The 14,370-nt window shown below is 61.6% G+C and overlaps 2 protein-coding genes across 2 annotated transcripts; one reads left to right on the top strand and one right to left on the bottom strand.

The window, feature by feature from the left end:
• Positions 1-52: 52 nt before the first annotated feature.
• On the bottom strand, positions 53-7,772 carry SUGP1 (SURP and G-patch domain containing 1). Its single transcript, XM_049788486.1, has 13 exons — positions 7,745-7,772; positions 5,614-5,782; positions 4,482-4,564; positions 4,064-4,264; positions 3,086-3,209; positions 2,879-2,979; positions 2,088-2,211; positions 1,658-2,004; positions 1,133-1,239; positions 758-1,042; positions 534-679; positions 322-451; positions 53-239 (listed from the first exon to the last, which is right to left on the bottom strand). The coding sequence occupies exons 1-13, from the start codon at positions 7,764-7,766 to the stop codon at positions 213-215; spliced, it is 1,866 nt and encodes a 621-aa protein (XP_049644443.1). The 5' UTR covers positions 7,767-7,772; the 3' UTR covers positions 53-212.
• A 230-nt stretch (positions 7,773-8,002) lies between these two features.
• On the top strand, positions 8,003-14,061 carry MAU2 (MAU2 sister chromatid cohesion factor). Its single transcript, XM_049788371.1, has 18 exons — positions 8,003-8,282; positions 9,375-9,392; positions 9,619-9,684; positions 9,774-9,869; positions 9,961-10,055; positions 10,587-10,614; positions 10,699-10,854; positions 11,091-11,237; positions 11,366-11,456; positions 12,013-12,116; positions 12,273-12,350; positions 12,445-12,510; positions 12,787-12,873; positions 13,207-13,256; positions 13,349-13,426; positions 13,503-13,614; positions 13,708-13,799; positions 13,917-14,061. Exons 1-18 carry the CDS (start codon positions 8,007-8,009, stop codon positions 14,059-14,061), a joined length of 1,785 nt encoding a protein of 594 aa, XP_049644328.1. The 5' UTR covers positions 8,003-8,006.
• The last annotated feature ends 309 nt before the right edge of the window (positions 14,062-14,370 follow it).

Here is a 14,370-nt window from a genome sequence, read left to right as displayed (position 1 = left end):
CTTCTGCCCCATGAGTGTCCCAGGACAACAGGAGGGTCGGTGGCACTGTGGGTGCATGTGGGGACTTTAATACACGCAAGACACTTGATACACGGGGCGCAGGTGGCAGTGGGCGGCCCGAGCATCCCTATCCAGGCGTGGTCTGGTCTCGGGAAGACAGCTGTCTGTCTGTCTGTCTGTCCGTCCATCCTTCCTTCCTCCGACCTCCCTGCTCAGTAGTAAGGCCGCCGGGGATTGTTCTGTGGGGGAGTGAGGACCGAGTGAGCCTTGTAGCGGCTGGCTTGGTGGGGTTCGGGGAGGCGGGGGAGGGGCAGGACGCACCAGGGGGTTGGGCCGGAAGCGGTAGGCCAACATCATGCGCTTCCGGAAGGCCTCGTACTCGTCGTCCTCCTTGGACAGCTCGGCTGGCCGGTCAATGCCGAAGCCGGCGCCGTCCACGGTGGTGGTGCCCCTGTGGGTGTGGGAGGTGGGGTGAGGGAGGTGGGCGGGGGGCAGGGAGCCCCCCATGCCCGGAGCCTCAGCCAGCCACTCACTTGCTGACGGGGTTCTTGATGCCCTGGCCCTCGGAGCCCAGCCCCTCGCCCTCCTTCCAGCCCATCTTCACAAGCATCTGGTAGCCGATGTTCTCCACCGTCAGCTTGAACTCCTTATACTCGGAGTAGTCGGGCTCTCGGCCCTCCTGTGGGGGGACAGATGTGTGGTGTGGGCCGGGTCCTCTTCAGCCCTGGCTTCCCCTTCCCTCGGTACCAACGCTCACCTTGAGGGCCTTGAAGGTCTCCATGAACTTGTCGAGCTCGTCGGGCGGCAGGAAGTCGCCGATGAAGTGCTTGCCTCGGCCCATGGTGGTGAGCTGCTCGGCCCACTGGCGCGTCCGCTCCATCTCCATGCGCCGCAGCTGGTGCTCCCATGTGCCCAGCTCGCTGTCCACCTCCTCGTCACTGTCGTAGCCGTGCGGGTGCTGGCGCAGCGCCTTCTCCCACAGCAGCTGCATGTCCTGCACTGCACGCTTGTGCTGCATGATCATGTCGTACATCTGCTGCATCTGTGGGAGCGAGCGAGTGGTGAGTGGGGCCAGCAGGCGCTCCGGGCCCAGGACCGCCTTGTCTTCGCCTAGCCCCGTTCCCCAAGTCACCTCCTGCTGCTCCTTCAGCTGCTTCTTCTGGGCGTCCGACAGCTCCGTGACGCCCACCAGCCCCACTGGCTTCCCTTTCTCGTAGCCCAACCCCTTGAGGTCCTGGACTGAAAGAGACCAGAGCATTAGTGCACAGAAGCTGCCTTGGGGCACACTGGCCCTTCCCCGTCAGCTACACCCAATTAGCTCCTTCAGGGACTCAGAGGAGACGGGGTTCTGGCCATCTAGGATGGCCACAGAGCTGTAGTTTTTTTTTTTTTTTTTTTTTTTTTTTGGGTCACACCTGGCGCCGCTCAGGGGTTACTCCTGGTTCTACACTCAGAAATCGCTCCAGGCAGGCTCCGGGGACCATATGAGATGCTGGAATTTGAACCACCGTCCTTCTGTATGCAAGGCAAACGCCTTGCCTCCATGCTATCTCTCCAGCTCCACAGAGCTGTAGTTTTACTTCCTCACCCTCATCACCCTAGCTTTGAGTGTGACGGAAAGCAGAGACCCATGGCGGGGCTCAGAAGCAGGACCCACCTGATAGGGGCGAGGGCGTGGCGTCCCCATCCCGTGGCACCATCTCAGCGGGTGGCAGCTCCACCTTGTCCTCCTCAGGCCCCCAGCGGCTCTTCCGTTTCCTCTTGGCCGTGGGGGCGGCCACGGGCTTGCCGGAGGTGGTGGCAGTGGGTGAGGTGGGGCAGTTGGCAGCAGGGAGCGCGGACCCTGACTGGGATGGGGATGGGGTCTCCTCAGGAGGGGACCCGCACAGCGGGCCAACGTCAGGGGCCGGTGGGGCAGCAGGCAGGGCAGCCTTGGCCTTCCGGAACTCCTCCAGTTTCCGGTGAAAGTACTTGTACACGGGGCTGTCCGGCTGGTACAGAAATCTTCGGGAGAGCAGAGAGAGGGGGTACTGTGGGTGAGCCCAGCTCCCTGTGCTACGGGGCTGGGGCACCCTGTGGCGGCTCACCGAAAGGCCTGGTTCTCGCGGTTGCTCCGCAAGGCGGCAGCCTCCACCTCGGGCCCACCGTCCGCTATGAACCTGGCCAACTTTTCTGCGAGGTTCTTAGCCTCTTCATCCTCTGGGGGTGAAACTTTAAGCGGGCGGTCAGTACTGAGCTCAACTCACTCACCCACCAGCCTAAGAACTGCTAAGACCCCCAGGCAGGAGGGGGCAACGCAGAGAGAAACAGGCAAAGGGGTGTCAGACAGTTGCAAGGAAAAAACACTGCACCCGCTCCCCCACCACCTCACTGACCCCTGCCGCAGGGAGCTCAGTGCTCCCGTTCCAGATTTCTTTCTTTTGGTCTCTGGTCCACACCTAGCAGTGTTCAGGAGGAACTCCTGGTGGGCTTGGGGGGACCCTATGGGGTACTGGGGATCAAAACTGAGTGGGAAGTGCAAGGCAAATGCTTCCCCCCAGCTTTCTGATCAGACCCAACATTACTCTCACCAGCCTCCTCTTTGGGGACCCTATGTTTTGGCTCCTAGGCTCCACCTGGAGGTGTCATGGCCTCATATCCCAGCACGGTGCTCTGGAGTCATGGCCGGGCCCAACCATGCCCACAATGACCCTCCCATTTGGAGACCCTCTGCTCAGGGCTGGGCCACCGGTTCAGCGACACATAAAGTGATGTTCATGGCACTGGTGAACTGGTCTGGTTCCTGGACCCAGCCTGGGTTCCGCCTTGCCTGGTTCCTGATTCCACCCGTGGGGGCCTCCAAAAGCCCCAGAACCCTGCCCCCACCCTGTCCCCCCACCTTTCTGAGAAGCCGCCTGCAGCTTCTGCATCTCCTTCTTCATCTCAGCCACTTTCTTCCTGTAGTAGAGGAATTCCCGACTGTTCTTGTCATGCAAAAACCTGAGGCAGAATTTTCCGGAGCGGCCTGGTAAGCAGCTGGAAGGGGAGGACCAGGGGGTTGTGGGGGGGGGGGGGGCATAGCTGCGGCAGGGAAGGTAGCACTTACGCCAGGGCCGGGTTGTCCTTGTGGTTCTCCATCGCCAGTGCCTCCAGCTCGGGGCCTCCTTCCGCAACAAAGCGGGCCAGTTTCTCTATCACTTTCCGAGTTTCGGCTCCCTCTGGGGGTGAAACTTTAAGGAGGCGTCAGTACCGGGGTTCAGCGCACACACACCCACCGTCACAGGCCCCTCACAGAGGGCCCCAGGACCGAGGGGGGCATCAAGTGAGGGCGCGGCTGCAGGGTTGTCCAAGACGCACTGGCAGGAGTGGGAGGTGCTGGGACCCCCTTTGGGGGCCGCTTAATTCTTTCTTTTCGCCTCTAGGAGAAGCCCGAGGGCCCCACGAAAGCTGCCGGACCACCAGACAGGGTCTGGGGCGTAACTGCACCGGCAGGTTCCCGTCCGTGCGTTAAGACCACCGTGGCGGCTGCGCCATCGTCCCGAGTCCCCTGTGGCCGCTGGTGCCTCTTCGGGCCGCTCCTGAGGCCTGTAGGCAGGACCTGGGGGCCTCAATGGCCCGGCCGTGTCTCTGCCAAGTTCTGCTTTCGGGGATGACTCAGTTTCCAGACTGTCGTGGGCCGCTCCGGCCCCAAGCTTAAGCACTGAGCCGAGGTCGATTGGAGCTACGGGCAGACTTGCCGATGGGTCAGCTTCGGGGCGCCGGGGAGCTAAGCGGATCCTGAAAAGCCCTGGACGGGACGGCACGTCTTGTTACCGTGCATAGAACAGGCCTAAGATCCGTGCCCTGGGGAAGCCGCAGCCCCGACAAAGGGATCCTGGGGTGACCATGTGATTTTCTGCTCCATCCTGATGGTCGATGTGCGCCCCGCGAGGGTGGCCCCCGGCCCAGGAGGTCAGCAAGTCGGGGCCTTGGAGCCAGGCTGGGGCCCCTGAATCTCTTCCTCTCACATAGATGAGATGCCGCACAGCCCCCTGCCCCCCATCGAGCACCCCAGTCGGCTGAGCTGTCCTGGGGTGACCCCTACCTTTGATCTCCAGCCACTGCTCATAGTCCTCCTCCTCGTCCTCATCGGGGGCCTGGAAGACGCTGGGGCGCCGGGCCACAGGTAGCTGCTTGGCGTGTGCATAGGTCCGTACCGGGCCAGGGGGGCTGCTGAGTAGGGGGGGCCTCCGCCCGGTGCGAAGGGGCATGCGCAGGGGCGCGCTGGGCGCAGTGGAGGGTGCATCTGGAGGAGTCAGAGGGACCTTCGCTCAGTGGCACAGACGCACCCTGTCTCCCCGCCCTGTACCCCAAAGGCAACCCCATTAGTGCTGGACCCCTCTGAGCTACCTCTTTCCATCCCAGGGGTGTGGATCACCCCTGGTGGGGCCCATGCTAAACCATCTAAGGCCCCCCAGCATCCAAGTGAGACTCACAGGGCCCGACTCAGTCCCTGCCCTCACCCGTGCTGCCCTTGGCCTCCTGGAGCTTCAGGAACTGCTGCAGGAAGCTGCCGTCGTTGGCGAACTTGTTGGAGGCATTCATGCTGGGTGAGAGTGGGCAGGGTGTGGGGAGCAGCACTGGGGCTCTGGGGCGGGGCTCCCAACTTGCCAGAGCCCCAGGAATTGCTGAGCTCAGCCTGGACACCCAGGCATTGACACAGAGACATGAGGATGGAGAGATGCTAGGAGCTTCTCCTCCTGCTTAGACACATTGAGGATCTGCTGGTTGGTTAATCGGTCTGTCAGTCAGTCAGTCAGTAAGTCAGTGGTCAGTCAATTGGTCAGACATTCGGTCAGTCAGTGGGGCTGCCCGATTGGTCACTGACTGCACATTCCTAAGTGTAACTGAGGTTCGCCACAAGCACAGCCACACACCCAAACCCTGCCTTAGTGGTAAGGATCTGTCTGCTGCGATTTTCCCTTTCTACAAAGAAAATTCTGTTTAGGCTCAGGACACAACTTTTACTTATTACTTAAAAGGCATTTTCAGGGGCCAGAGACTGCACATGGGTGCCAGCTGACCCTGGTTTGATCCTTGGCACCACATTTGATCTCCTGAGTCCCAGTAGAGGGTCATTCCTGAGAGCCAGGAATAGTCACAGAACAAGGCCAAGTATAAACCCAAAACACAAGGAAATCAAACAAAACCCCAAGAAGCTCACAGGTTTAAAGCTCTTCCTTCTAAACCAAGAGGGACCCTCCCAACAGCCTTTTCTAAGGGGGCAGGAACATGAACAAGACCTGGCCCAAGAGCGATGGCTTCCTGCTCCACAAACTCAACCTGCCCCACAGCAATGGCGGTTGGCTCCAGGCTGACAACCTGCCCCAACTGCAGTGATGTGCTGCTCCAGACAGACATGCCCAAACTAGATTTTCTTTTGGTGCCAGGGATCAAACCAGGGCCCCTACAGAAGGCACATGCCCTACCAGAGCCATGGCCCTCAGTTACCTGGCATCAGAGTCAAAGTTGAGGCTTACACTCCTGGAGCTTTCCCACACACTGGAAGTGTCCCTAGACCCCTACAGCTCTCATTTCTCTCCTGCTACCCCATACCCCTGCAGAATAGCACCACAAACCCCCTCCTCCACTTACTCTCCGAGCTGTGGGGGCTGAGGATTGGCCACCTGGCTCTGCTTGGCCTTCTGCTCCATCCGGGCCTCGATCTCCCGCTTCTTTTGCGCAATGAGCTCTTCCTGATGAAGGATGTTCATGTTTACCTTGGACTTGGCAGGAGTCACCCCAAACCACCGGTTTGCCTTTCCTGGCGAGAGAGAAGTCGCACCTTCAGCATCACTTTCACTCCCCAATAGGCCCAGGTGGCAGCTGATGGGTCCTGCCCTCGTGACCTGCAGGCCCGGATAACCAATTTCCCAGCCACCAGTGACCAAGCCAGCTCCCAGGTGTTGATAAGTAAAGGGTCCCACCAGCATTTCCTTCAGGCTGGGGACAAAAGCAGCTACAGAGCCACAAACCTCCTTGCTAAAAAGGGCAAGAGGGGCTGGAGAGATAGCATGGAGGTTAGGCGGTTGCCCTTCATGCAGGTCATTGGTTCGAATCCCGGTGTCCCATATGGTCCCCCGAGCCTGCCAGTAGCGATTTCTGAACATGGAGCCAGGAGTAACCCCTGAGTACTGCCGGGTGTGCCAAAAACAAAAACAAAACAAAACAAAGCAAAACTGAAGGGCAAGAAAGAGAATAAATGTGCCTCTTATGGTGAGGGCAGCTTGCAAATAAAGTCCCAGAGAGGGGATGGGGAGGACAACGCGCACGGGTAGCGGGACAGCCCCCGTGCAATGAAGGGGGAGAGAGGGGCCAGAGGCAAACAAACGCCAGGGGCAGCGAGGAAGGAGGCTTGATGAGCCCATGACCCAGCTCAGGCTCAGCCTGGCAGGAGCGGGCCGTGCCTGGGACGGTGGGGACAAGACAGGCAGGCATCTGGGTGTTCCTGTGAGCCAGAATGCTGGTAGCTATAGCAGATACCAAGACAGAAAGATGGTCCCCTTTGGGATTTTTTTGAGGTGCTCAAGATCCTGGCAGGGCTTGTGTGCATGCAAATTCCCCCTGCTGTGTCCTCAGGGAGTCCGTTAGAATTTTTTAAAACTCATTTCAACTGAAGATGAAACAGGGGCATTAAGCAAGGAGTGAGCCCACTGGCTTCCATGCAAGAGACAAGGTGTGTCTTCCAAACCAGAGCGGTAGCCATGGAAACAGGGATGCCAACTGTCCCGGGGGAACAGAATAAAATGCAAATTCCAGGGCTCATCATCCAGTGAGTTTCCCTAGCTCTCACTCTCACTCTGCCCCTGCAGCAAGAATGAACAAAAACCCAATTCGAGGGCCGGAGAGAGACAGCATGGAGGTAGGGCCTGCATGTCCTTGCATGCAGGACAATGGTTCGGATCCCAACATCCCATAGGGTCCCCTGAGCCTGCCAGGAGCGATTTCTGAGCGTGGAGCCAGGAGGAACCCCTGAGCGCTGCCGGGAGTGACCCAAAAACCAGACAAAAGAAATTCGAAAAACGCTTTTGCAGGTGCAGCGGGGTTTGGAAGGAGGCCGCCCACTTCCACACTCCAGGTCCTCGACCCCACGGAGCTCCGCCCAGCCCACGTCTGGCATCCCTAGACGCCCCGCAAGGGGGTGCACCTCCCCGTCACGGGCCCCTGTTAGGTCCCTGGTCTCATCTAGGCATCTACCCTCCCATTGCCCATCCCAACTTGGGAAAGCAAGGGCAGAATCCCCATCGGGGTCCCCAGCGCCCCAGGGCGCACGGGCTGCACGGGGTTGAGGTGGGGGACAGGGACGCAGCCCCCGATTGCAGAAGCGGGGAGGGTCAGGCTGCAGTCAACGAGTCCTGGCAGGTGCTTCCGAGGGTTGGAGTAACAGCTTGAAAGAGCGACTTTCCTAGCACGCGAGGCCCAGGCCGGAGGGCGACAGCTCCTGCTCCGAGAGGCGGGGAGCAGAGCGGGGCGCGGGGCTCGGAACACACCCCCAGGGCGGTTATTCGCAGAACTCGGCCGGGCCGAGCGCTCCGCGGCCTCCTGGGAACAAGGAGCGAGGTGCCCGCGGGCCCGGGACTGGAGCTGGAGCCGGACACCCGGGACTGCGGGGCCGGAGCCCGCGGCGGGGGTCGCGCAAGTGCATGGGCCGCGGGGCGGTGCGGAGGGAGGCGACGAGGGGCGCCCCCGGGGCCCGTGCGTCGGTGGACGGGGGTCGGGTCGGTACCTGCAGCATCCCGGGTATCCATCTTGAGCCTCCTCCACTCCCACAATGCCCCGGCGCCGCCCGCGAAGGGCCTGTTATACCGCGCGCGGCCTGCCGGGAGATGAAGTTCGCGGCCCCCACTTCCGCCCTGAGAGGCGCCGCCTCCGCGGCCGCGCGGGACGACATCTCCCGGCGTGCCCAGCGCCGCGCCGGCTCTCGCGAGCCCCGTGGAGCCCCGCCCGCTTCCGCCTCCCCGCGCCCGCTTGTTGTTGTCGAAGCCAAGATGGCGGCGCAGGCGGCGGCGGCGGCGCAGGCAGCCGCGGTGCAGGCGGCGCAGGCCGAGGCGGCCGAGTCCTGGTACCTGGCGCTGTTGGGCTTCGCCGAGCACTTCCGCACGTCCAGCCCGCCCAAGATCCGCCTGTGCGTGCACTGCCTGCAGGCCGTGTTCCCCTTCAAGCCGCCGCAGCGCATCGAGGCCCGCACGCACCTGCAGCTGGGCTCCGTGCTCTACCACCACACCAAGAACAGCGAGCAGGCGCGCAGCCACCTGGAGAAGGCGGTGAGCGCCGCCGCCCCGGGTCCGCCCCTCGCGCCCGATGGCCTGGGCGTCCCCTGCCACCCGAGTGTCCTGACCCAGGCCAGAGCCAGAGGACCGCGGAGGGGACCCGGGCGGGGGCGATCTGGCGGGTGTTTTGGGGTGCCCGAGGCCCCTCGCGGTGACTGCGTGCCGCCCCGTAACCCTCCCGAGTCCGAACGGCACACGCCCCCTCTCAGGGCCGCGGCACGGCTCTTCCCGGTGGACTAGAGAGGAGGGGACCTGGGGGCCTGGTGATCCTGATGTCCCGCGCACAACTGTCGGGACGATTTTCCGCCCTGGCCACTCTGTAGAGTTGGGGTGGGCTCCTTCTGTTCCGGTCGGGTCCGGGTGTGTAAAGCCCTAAAGCCCAAGCCCCAGCCCATGGCTGCAGACCGGAGCCCAGTTTGGGGTTCAGGTTGATGGCTTGTTTCTTTCATGCATGGCGGAGAAGGGATGGATGTGCCTCCAGCAGGACCCGCCTGGGGCTGCCATCAGGGTGGCAAGTGCAGCTCAAGCCTACTGGTCTGCGTCAGGGTCAGGCGGACTTTTGGAGATTTCAGGGGGCTCTGGGCTTGCTGGGCCGGAGGAGTGAGCCTTCGAGGGTGTTTTTTTTTTCTATACCCCCCCCCAGAACATCAGTTGGGCTTCTTGGACACTACGTGTGCCCTGGGAAGCCATAGGGCCAGCAGTTAGGTTGACTCCTTAACTTTGGAACTCACACACTGTTTCTGTTTTTTTTTTTTTATTTTTCGGGGTGGGGGTCGCTCAGGGATTATTCCTGGCAGGCTCCAGGGCCCATATGGGATGCCAGGAATCAAACCCGGGCCCATCCCGAGCCCATCCACCCCGTGCAAGGCAAACGCCCTATTGCTGTTCTATCTCTCTGAACCCCTGCCACCCCCAGTTGTTAATGGCTCTTTTTGTCAGTGTACTGACATTTCCCCCCCCCCCCAGCACTATTGCTTTCTTTGGAATGCCGCGTACTGAGGGAAGACACTTTTACCCCCTAGGAACCCCAACAAAACCCCTTGTTGGTGGGCTGCAAGAACTAACTCTTATCTTTGTCTCTTCCAGTGGCTGGTGTCTCAGCAAGTATCCTTGGTTCCTGAGGAAGTGCTTCCCACTGGGGTCCCCCTTGCCCCTCAGACCCACCTCCCTGGGGTGCCCTCCTTAGATCTTCCTCCCCAGGGTATTTCCCTCAGACCCACAGTCTCACAGGCCTCTGAACCCTCTGCTCACTCGGCTGGCATCGAGCAGGATTGATCACTGGAGATGGTGAGTTTCTAGGTGTCTGTGCCCCTTAACCAGCTCCCCCTAGATCCCACAGTTTGAAGATGTGAAGTTTGAGGCGGCAAGTCTCCTGTCGGAGCTGTATTGTCAGGAGGTGAGGCCGGGTGGGCCCTGTTGGCTGAGTCGGGGCTGGGGGTGCCAAGCCTGCATTGTTAGGTAGCTGAGGGCCCCTCTCCGCCACAGAACTCAGTGGATGCCGCCAAACCGCTGCTGCGCAAGGCCATCCAGATCTCCCAGCAGACACCCTACTGGCACTGTCGCCTGCTCTTCCAGCTCGCTGTGAGTCCTGGGGTGCCGGATATGGGGCCAGCAGGCTGTGGGGGCCCCATCTCCCAGGGAGGCAGTGCGACTCTGTCCGTCTCACCCACAGCAGCTGCACACGCTGGAGAAGGACCTGGTGTCGGCCTGTGACCTACTGGGCGTGGGTGCTGAGTACGCACGCGTGGTGGGCTCTGAGTATACCCGGTGAGCATCCAGGGGCAGCTGATACCTGTTCCTACCCTTCTAGGAGTTGCCTCCCACCAAAGTGCTGGGTGTGTAGTTCTGAAAGGTTCTTGCTTTGGGGCTTCACCCCTGAGCAAGCCCCTGCCAGTGGCCTGCTCCTCTGGGCGGGGTCTCCCCTGTGGGCACTTCCTGCCCTCTGCCTGTTCTGGGAGTATTCAGGCCGCAGGGACACCACAGACATGGCAGTCTTGGGCCTCCTGGGTCTATACCCCACCCTGAAGCTGGGGATCAGCCCCCTGAGCCTGCTCATCCCCTCACCCCATTGGTCAGCTATGTCAGGGGAAGAAGACACAGACACCACCTCTGAGCACAGACCCCTGGACCCCTGAGTCGCGGGTGGGTGTTCAGATCTCACAGAGAAAGGCCAGGCAGGATGAGACTAATCAGACATTGGGGTTGGAGGATATCGATCCCCACAGTGCGCCTGGGCCCTGGGCCTAGTCAAGAGGTGCTGGGTCTTAACTGACATCGCTCCTTCCCCATTTCTCCCAGGGCACTGTTTCTGCTCAGCAAAGGAATGGTAAGTGGGGGTGGGGGTGGCGCAGGGGACTTGTGAGGCATGTGTGGGGCAGGGCTCAGACCTGCTGTGCGCCCCCCCCCTCAGTTGCTGCTGATGGAGCGGAAGCTGCAGGAGGTGCACCCGCTGCTGACCTTGTGCGGGCAGATCGTGGAGAACTGGCAGGGGAACCCCATCCAGAAGGAGGCGCTGCGAGTTTTCTTCCTGGTGCTGCAGGTCACCCACTACCTGGATGCGGGGCAGGTGAACTGCCCGCGGGATCCCCTGCCCCTCAGCTCCTGGTAGCAGGTGCTTTTAGAATGTCCCTGGCAGATTCTGCTCACTGCCGTGATGGGGCAGACCATGAGGGGTGCTGCCAGCCTTTGGGGCCTCAGGCCTGCAGCAGCACCAACTCCAAGCCCCTTACCCCCTTGTGCCCAGGGTCCAGGGGATTGCAGGGGGCTGGCAGGGCGCACCTAGGTCTGAGTTGCCCCTCACAGGTGAAAAGCGTGAAGCCATGCCTGAAGCAGCTGCAGCAGTGCATCCAGACCATCTCCACACTGCATGATGATGAGATCCTGCCCAGCAACCCCGCAGACCTCTTCCACTGGCTGCCCAAGGAGCATATGTGCGTGCTCGTCTACCTGGTGAGTGCCGTAGGGGGCACCGTGTGCTTATCTGCCTGGTGAGTGCCTGCCATCTGGAGACACGTCTGACCTGCTAAGCTGGCAGGTGGCACTGGTTGCCGGGCCCCAACGCCTTGTGCTATGTGCAGGTCACCGTGATGCACTCCATGCAGGCCGGCTACCTGGAGAAGGCACAGAAATACACAGACAAGGCGCTCATGCAGCTGGAGAAGCTCAAGAGTGAGTGGGAAACACAAAATGTGAAAATTAAATTATTAAAAGAAAGAAAAACAAAAGGAGCGAGTGACGGGGCCAGAGAGAGCACAGCAGTAAGGCGTTTGTCTTGCACGTGGGCCAACACAGGACAGACCCCGGTTCGAATCCCGGCATCCCATATGGTCCCTCAAGCCTGCCAGGAGCGACTTCTGAGCAAAGAGCCAGGAGTAACCCTGAGCACCACCGGGTGTGACCCAAAAACCAAAAAAAAAAAAAACAACAACAACAAAATGAGGGGGTGGGCTCCGGCTAATCTCAGCCCCTACCCCTCCTCACCCTGACCCCAACCCTCACTGGCTCTACCCAGGGCTCTGCCCTTGCCCCACCTTGAATCCTTTTTCTGCCCCTCCCCCCTCCAACTGACTCTTGCCTGGTCCTGGATTCCGCCAGATTCTGGCCCCTCCTCTCCTGATGTCTTTCCCTGGCTGGTCCAGCTGTCCTAACTGCACCAGTTGCTCTGACCCCGCCCCTCACTAACTGCCACCCTTCCTTGATTCTGACCCGCCTCTTCTCTCCACAGTGCTGGACTGCAGCCCTATCCTGTCGTCCTTCCAAGTCATCCTGTTGGAACACATCATCATGTGCCGGCTTGTCACAGGCCACAAGGCCACGGCGCTGCAGGAGGTGTGCATGTGGGTGGTGTGGGGCCACACGGGGCTGTGAGGTGCTGGGTGGAGACCTGGGGGGTGCTCTGGGGTCCCACTTAGGCCGTCAGCACGTGCGCTGGGGCTGTGCTCTGCGAGGCCCTGGGAGGTGGCAGCCACGTGCCTGTCCCTGCAGATCTCCCAGGTCTGCCAACTGTGCCAGCAGTCGCCCCGGCTCTTTTCCAACCACGCGGCACAGCTACACACGCTGCTGGTGAGTGTGGGTGGGGCTCTGGGGGAGCACACACACACACACACACACACACCCCTGGCCGTGGCGGGTCCTCGAGCCCTGGTGTTTTCCGCAGGGCCTGTACTGCGTCTCCGTCAACTGCATGGACAACGCCGAGGCCCAGTTCACTACCGCACTGAGGGTGAGGGGCGGTGGGCCAGGTTGGGGTAGAGGGTGGTACCGCCATGGGCCCAGGAGAGAGGATGCCTGACAGCTGGGGCCCTGCCACCCAAGTGTCCTGACCCAGGCCAGAGCCAGAGGACAGCGGAGAGGGCGTTGGCCTTGCATGCAACTACCTGGGTTCCATCTCTGGCTTCCCATACTGAGCACCGTCAGAATGAATCCCTAAGCGCAGTCAGGAGGAACCCCTGAGCCCTGCTGGGTGTGGTCCCAAACTCAGCCTCTGTCTGCCCCGCAGCTCACCAACCACCAGGAGCTGTGGGCCTTCATCGTCACCAACCTGGCGAGCGTGTACATCCGGGAGGGCAACCGGCACCAAGAGGTAGTAGGTGACATGCTTCACGGCGCTGCCCTTTCGGCGGTGCGGGGGGCTGCAGGGCTGCGGCGCCCGTCGGAGACGAGCCGTCACCAGGTGCTCCCGCCGTGGCTCTGGCGGATGGACGGACGGATGGACAGATGGGCTGGATGGGCTGCCGGGGTGAGGGGAGGGCCCTGGGACACCCCCGCAGGCTTCGCCTCTCACCTGCCGCAGGGCCATGGGGCTCCCTAGGGCTCTCCCTGCCCCCCAGTCCCGCAGCCCTTCCTCCCTCTGCCTGTGGGTCGTGATCCTAGGCGGGCGGGATGGAAACTTCGGGGCACTGACTGGCCTTTCCCACAGCTCTACAGCCTGCTGGAGAGAATCAACCCCGACCACAGCTTTCCTGTCAGGTGGGCCCTGCCAGGAACCCCTCACCTCTGCCATGGACACCGCAGCCCCTCCTGACCTCTGATCTCTGACCTTTGCCCTCTGCCCCCCCCAGCTCCCACTGCCTTCGAGCCGCGGCCTTCTACGTGCGGGGTCTCTTCTCCTTTTTCCAGGGGCGCTACAATGAGGCCAAGTGAGTGCAGTGGGGGGGGTGTTGAGGGTGCTGGGCAGGTTTGGGGCGACACCAGCCTCATTGCCCTGCCCCGCAGGCGCTTCCTGAGGGAGACCCTGAAGATGTCGAACGCGGAGGACCTGAATCGCCTCACAGCCTGCTCGCTGGTGCTCTTGGGCCACATCTTCTACGTGTTGGGCAACCACAGGGTGAGGCATGGGAGCCGGCCTCGGCCACGGGTCAGGAGTCCAGCCACACCCGCACCAGACACTCACACCCGCCACCCACCCACATCCCCACAGGAAAGTAACAACATGGTGGTGCCCGCCATGCAGCTGGCCAGCAAGATCCCCGACATGTCCGTACAGCTCTGGTCGTCCGCTCTGCTGCGAGGGTGACGGGTCCCAGGGGTTCCGGACGCCCCCTGCTGGGAGGTTAACTGGCCCCAGGAGGTGAGGGGCACTGCTGGTGGGGTGGACAGGCCCCTTGACAGGACACTGTACCCTTCCAGACCTGAACAAGGCCTGTGGAATGCCATGGACGCACACGAGGCAGCACAGATGCACCAGAAACTTCTCGCAACAGCTGCCTCCAGGACCACATCGAAGCCTGTAGCCCTCCCTGAGCACAACCTCATCACGGGTAATAGGGGCTAGGGAAATCTGGGAGCAGGGGGGCCACCCCACGGCTACAGGGCAGCAACCTCACCATGCTAATCCCTGCAGTGGAACAGGACGGGCCACCCCCCCGTTCAGTTCCAGGCTCAGAATGGGCCCTAGCACCAGCCTCGCCAGCCTCCTGTGAGCCCCAAGGAGGGGGCCCTCCACCAGGATTGGGGCTCCAGGCTCTAGCTCCTTGAGGACCTGCACCGGCTCTTGACCGCACCTATGGCCTGGTCCTCACAGTGGCACCACCTTGGCGCTGTTTCCTGGCAGAGGCCAGGGTCCCCCCGGGGTTCCCTCGCA

The sequence above is a fragment of the Suncus etruscus genome, chromosome 15 (assembly GCF_024139225.1).
Source record: "Suncus etruscus isolate mSunEtr1 chromosome 15, mSunEtr1.pri.cur, whole genome shotgun sequence".
Classification (NCBI taxonomy): domain Eukaryota; kingdom Metazoa; phylum Chordata; class Mammalia; order Eulipotyphla; family Soricidae; genus Suncus; species Suncus etruscus.
The sequence above is the reverse complement of the archived record's forward strand: the minus strand, read 5'-3'. Positions and strand labels throughout refer to the sequence as shown.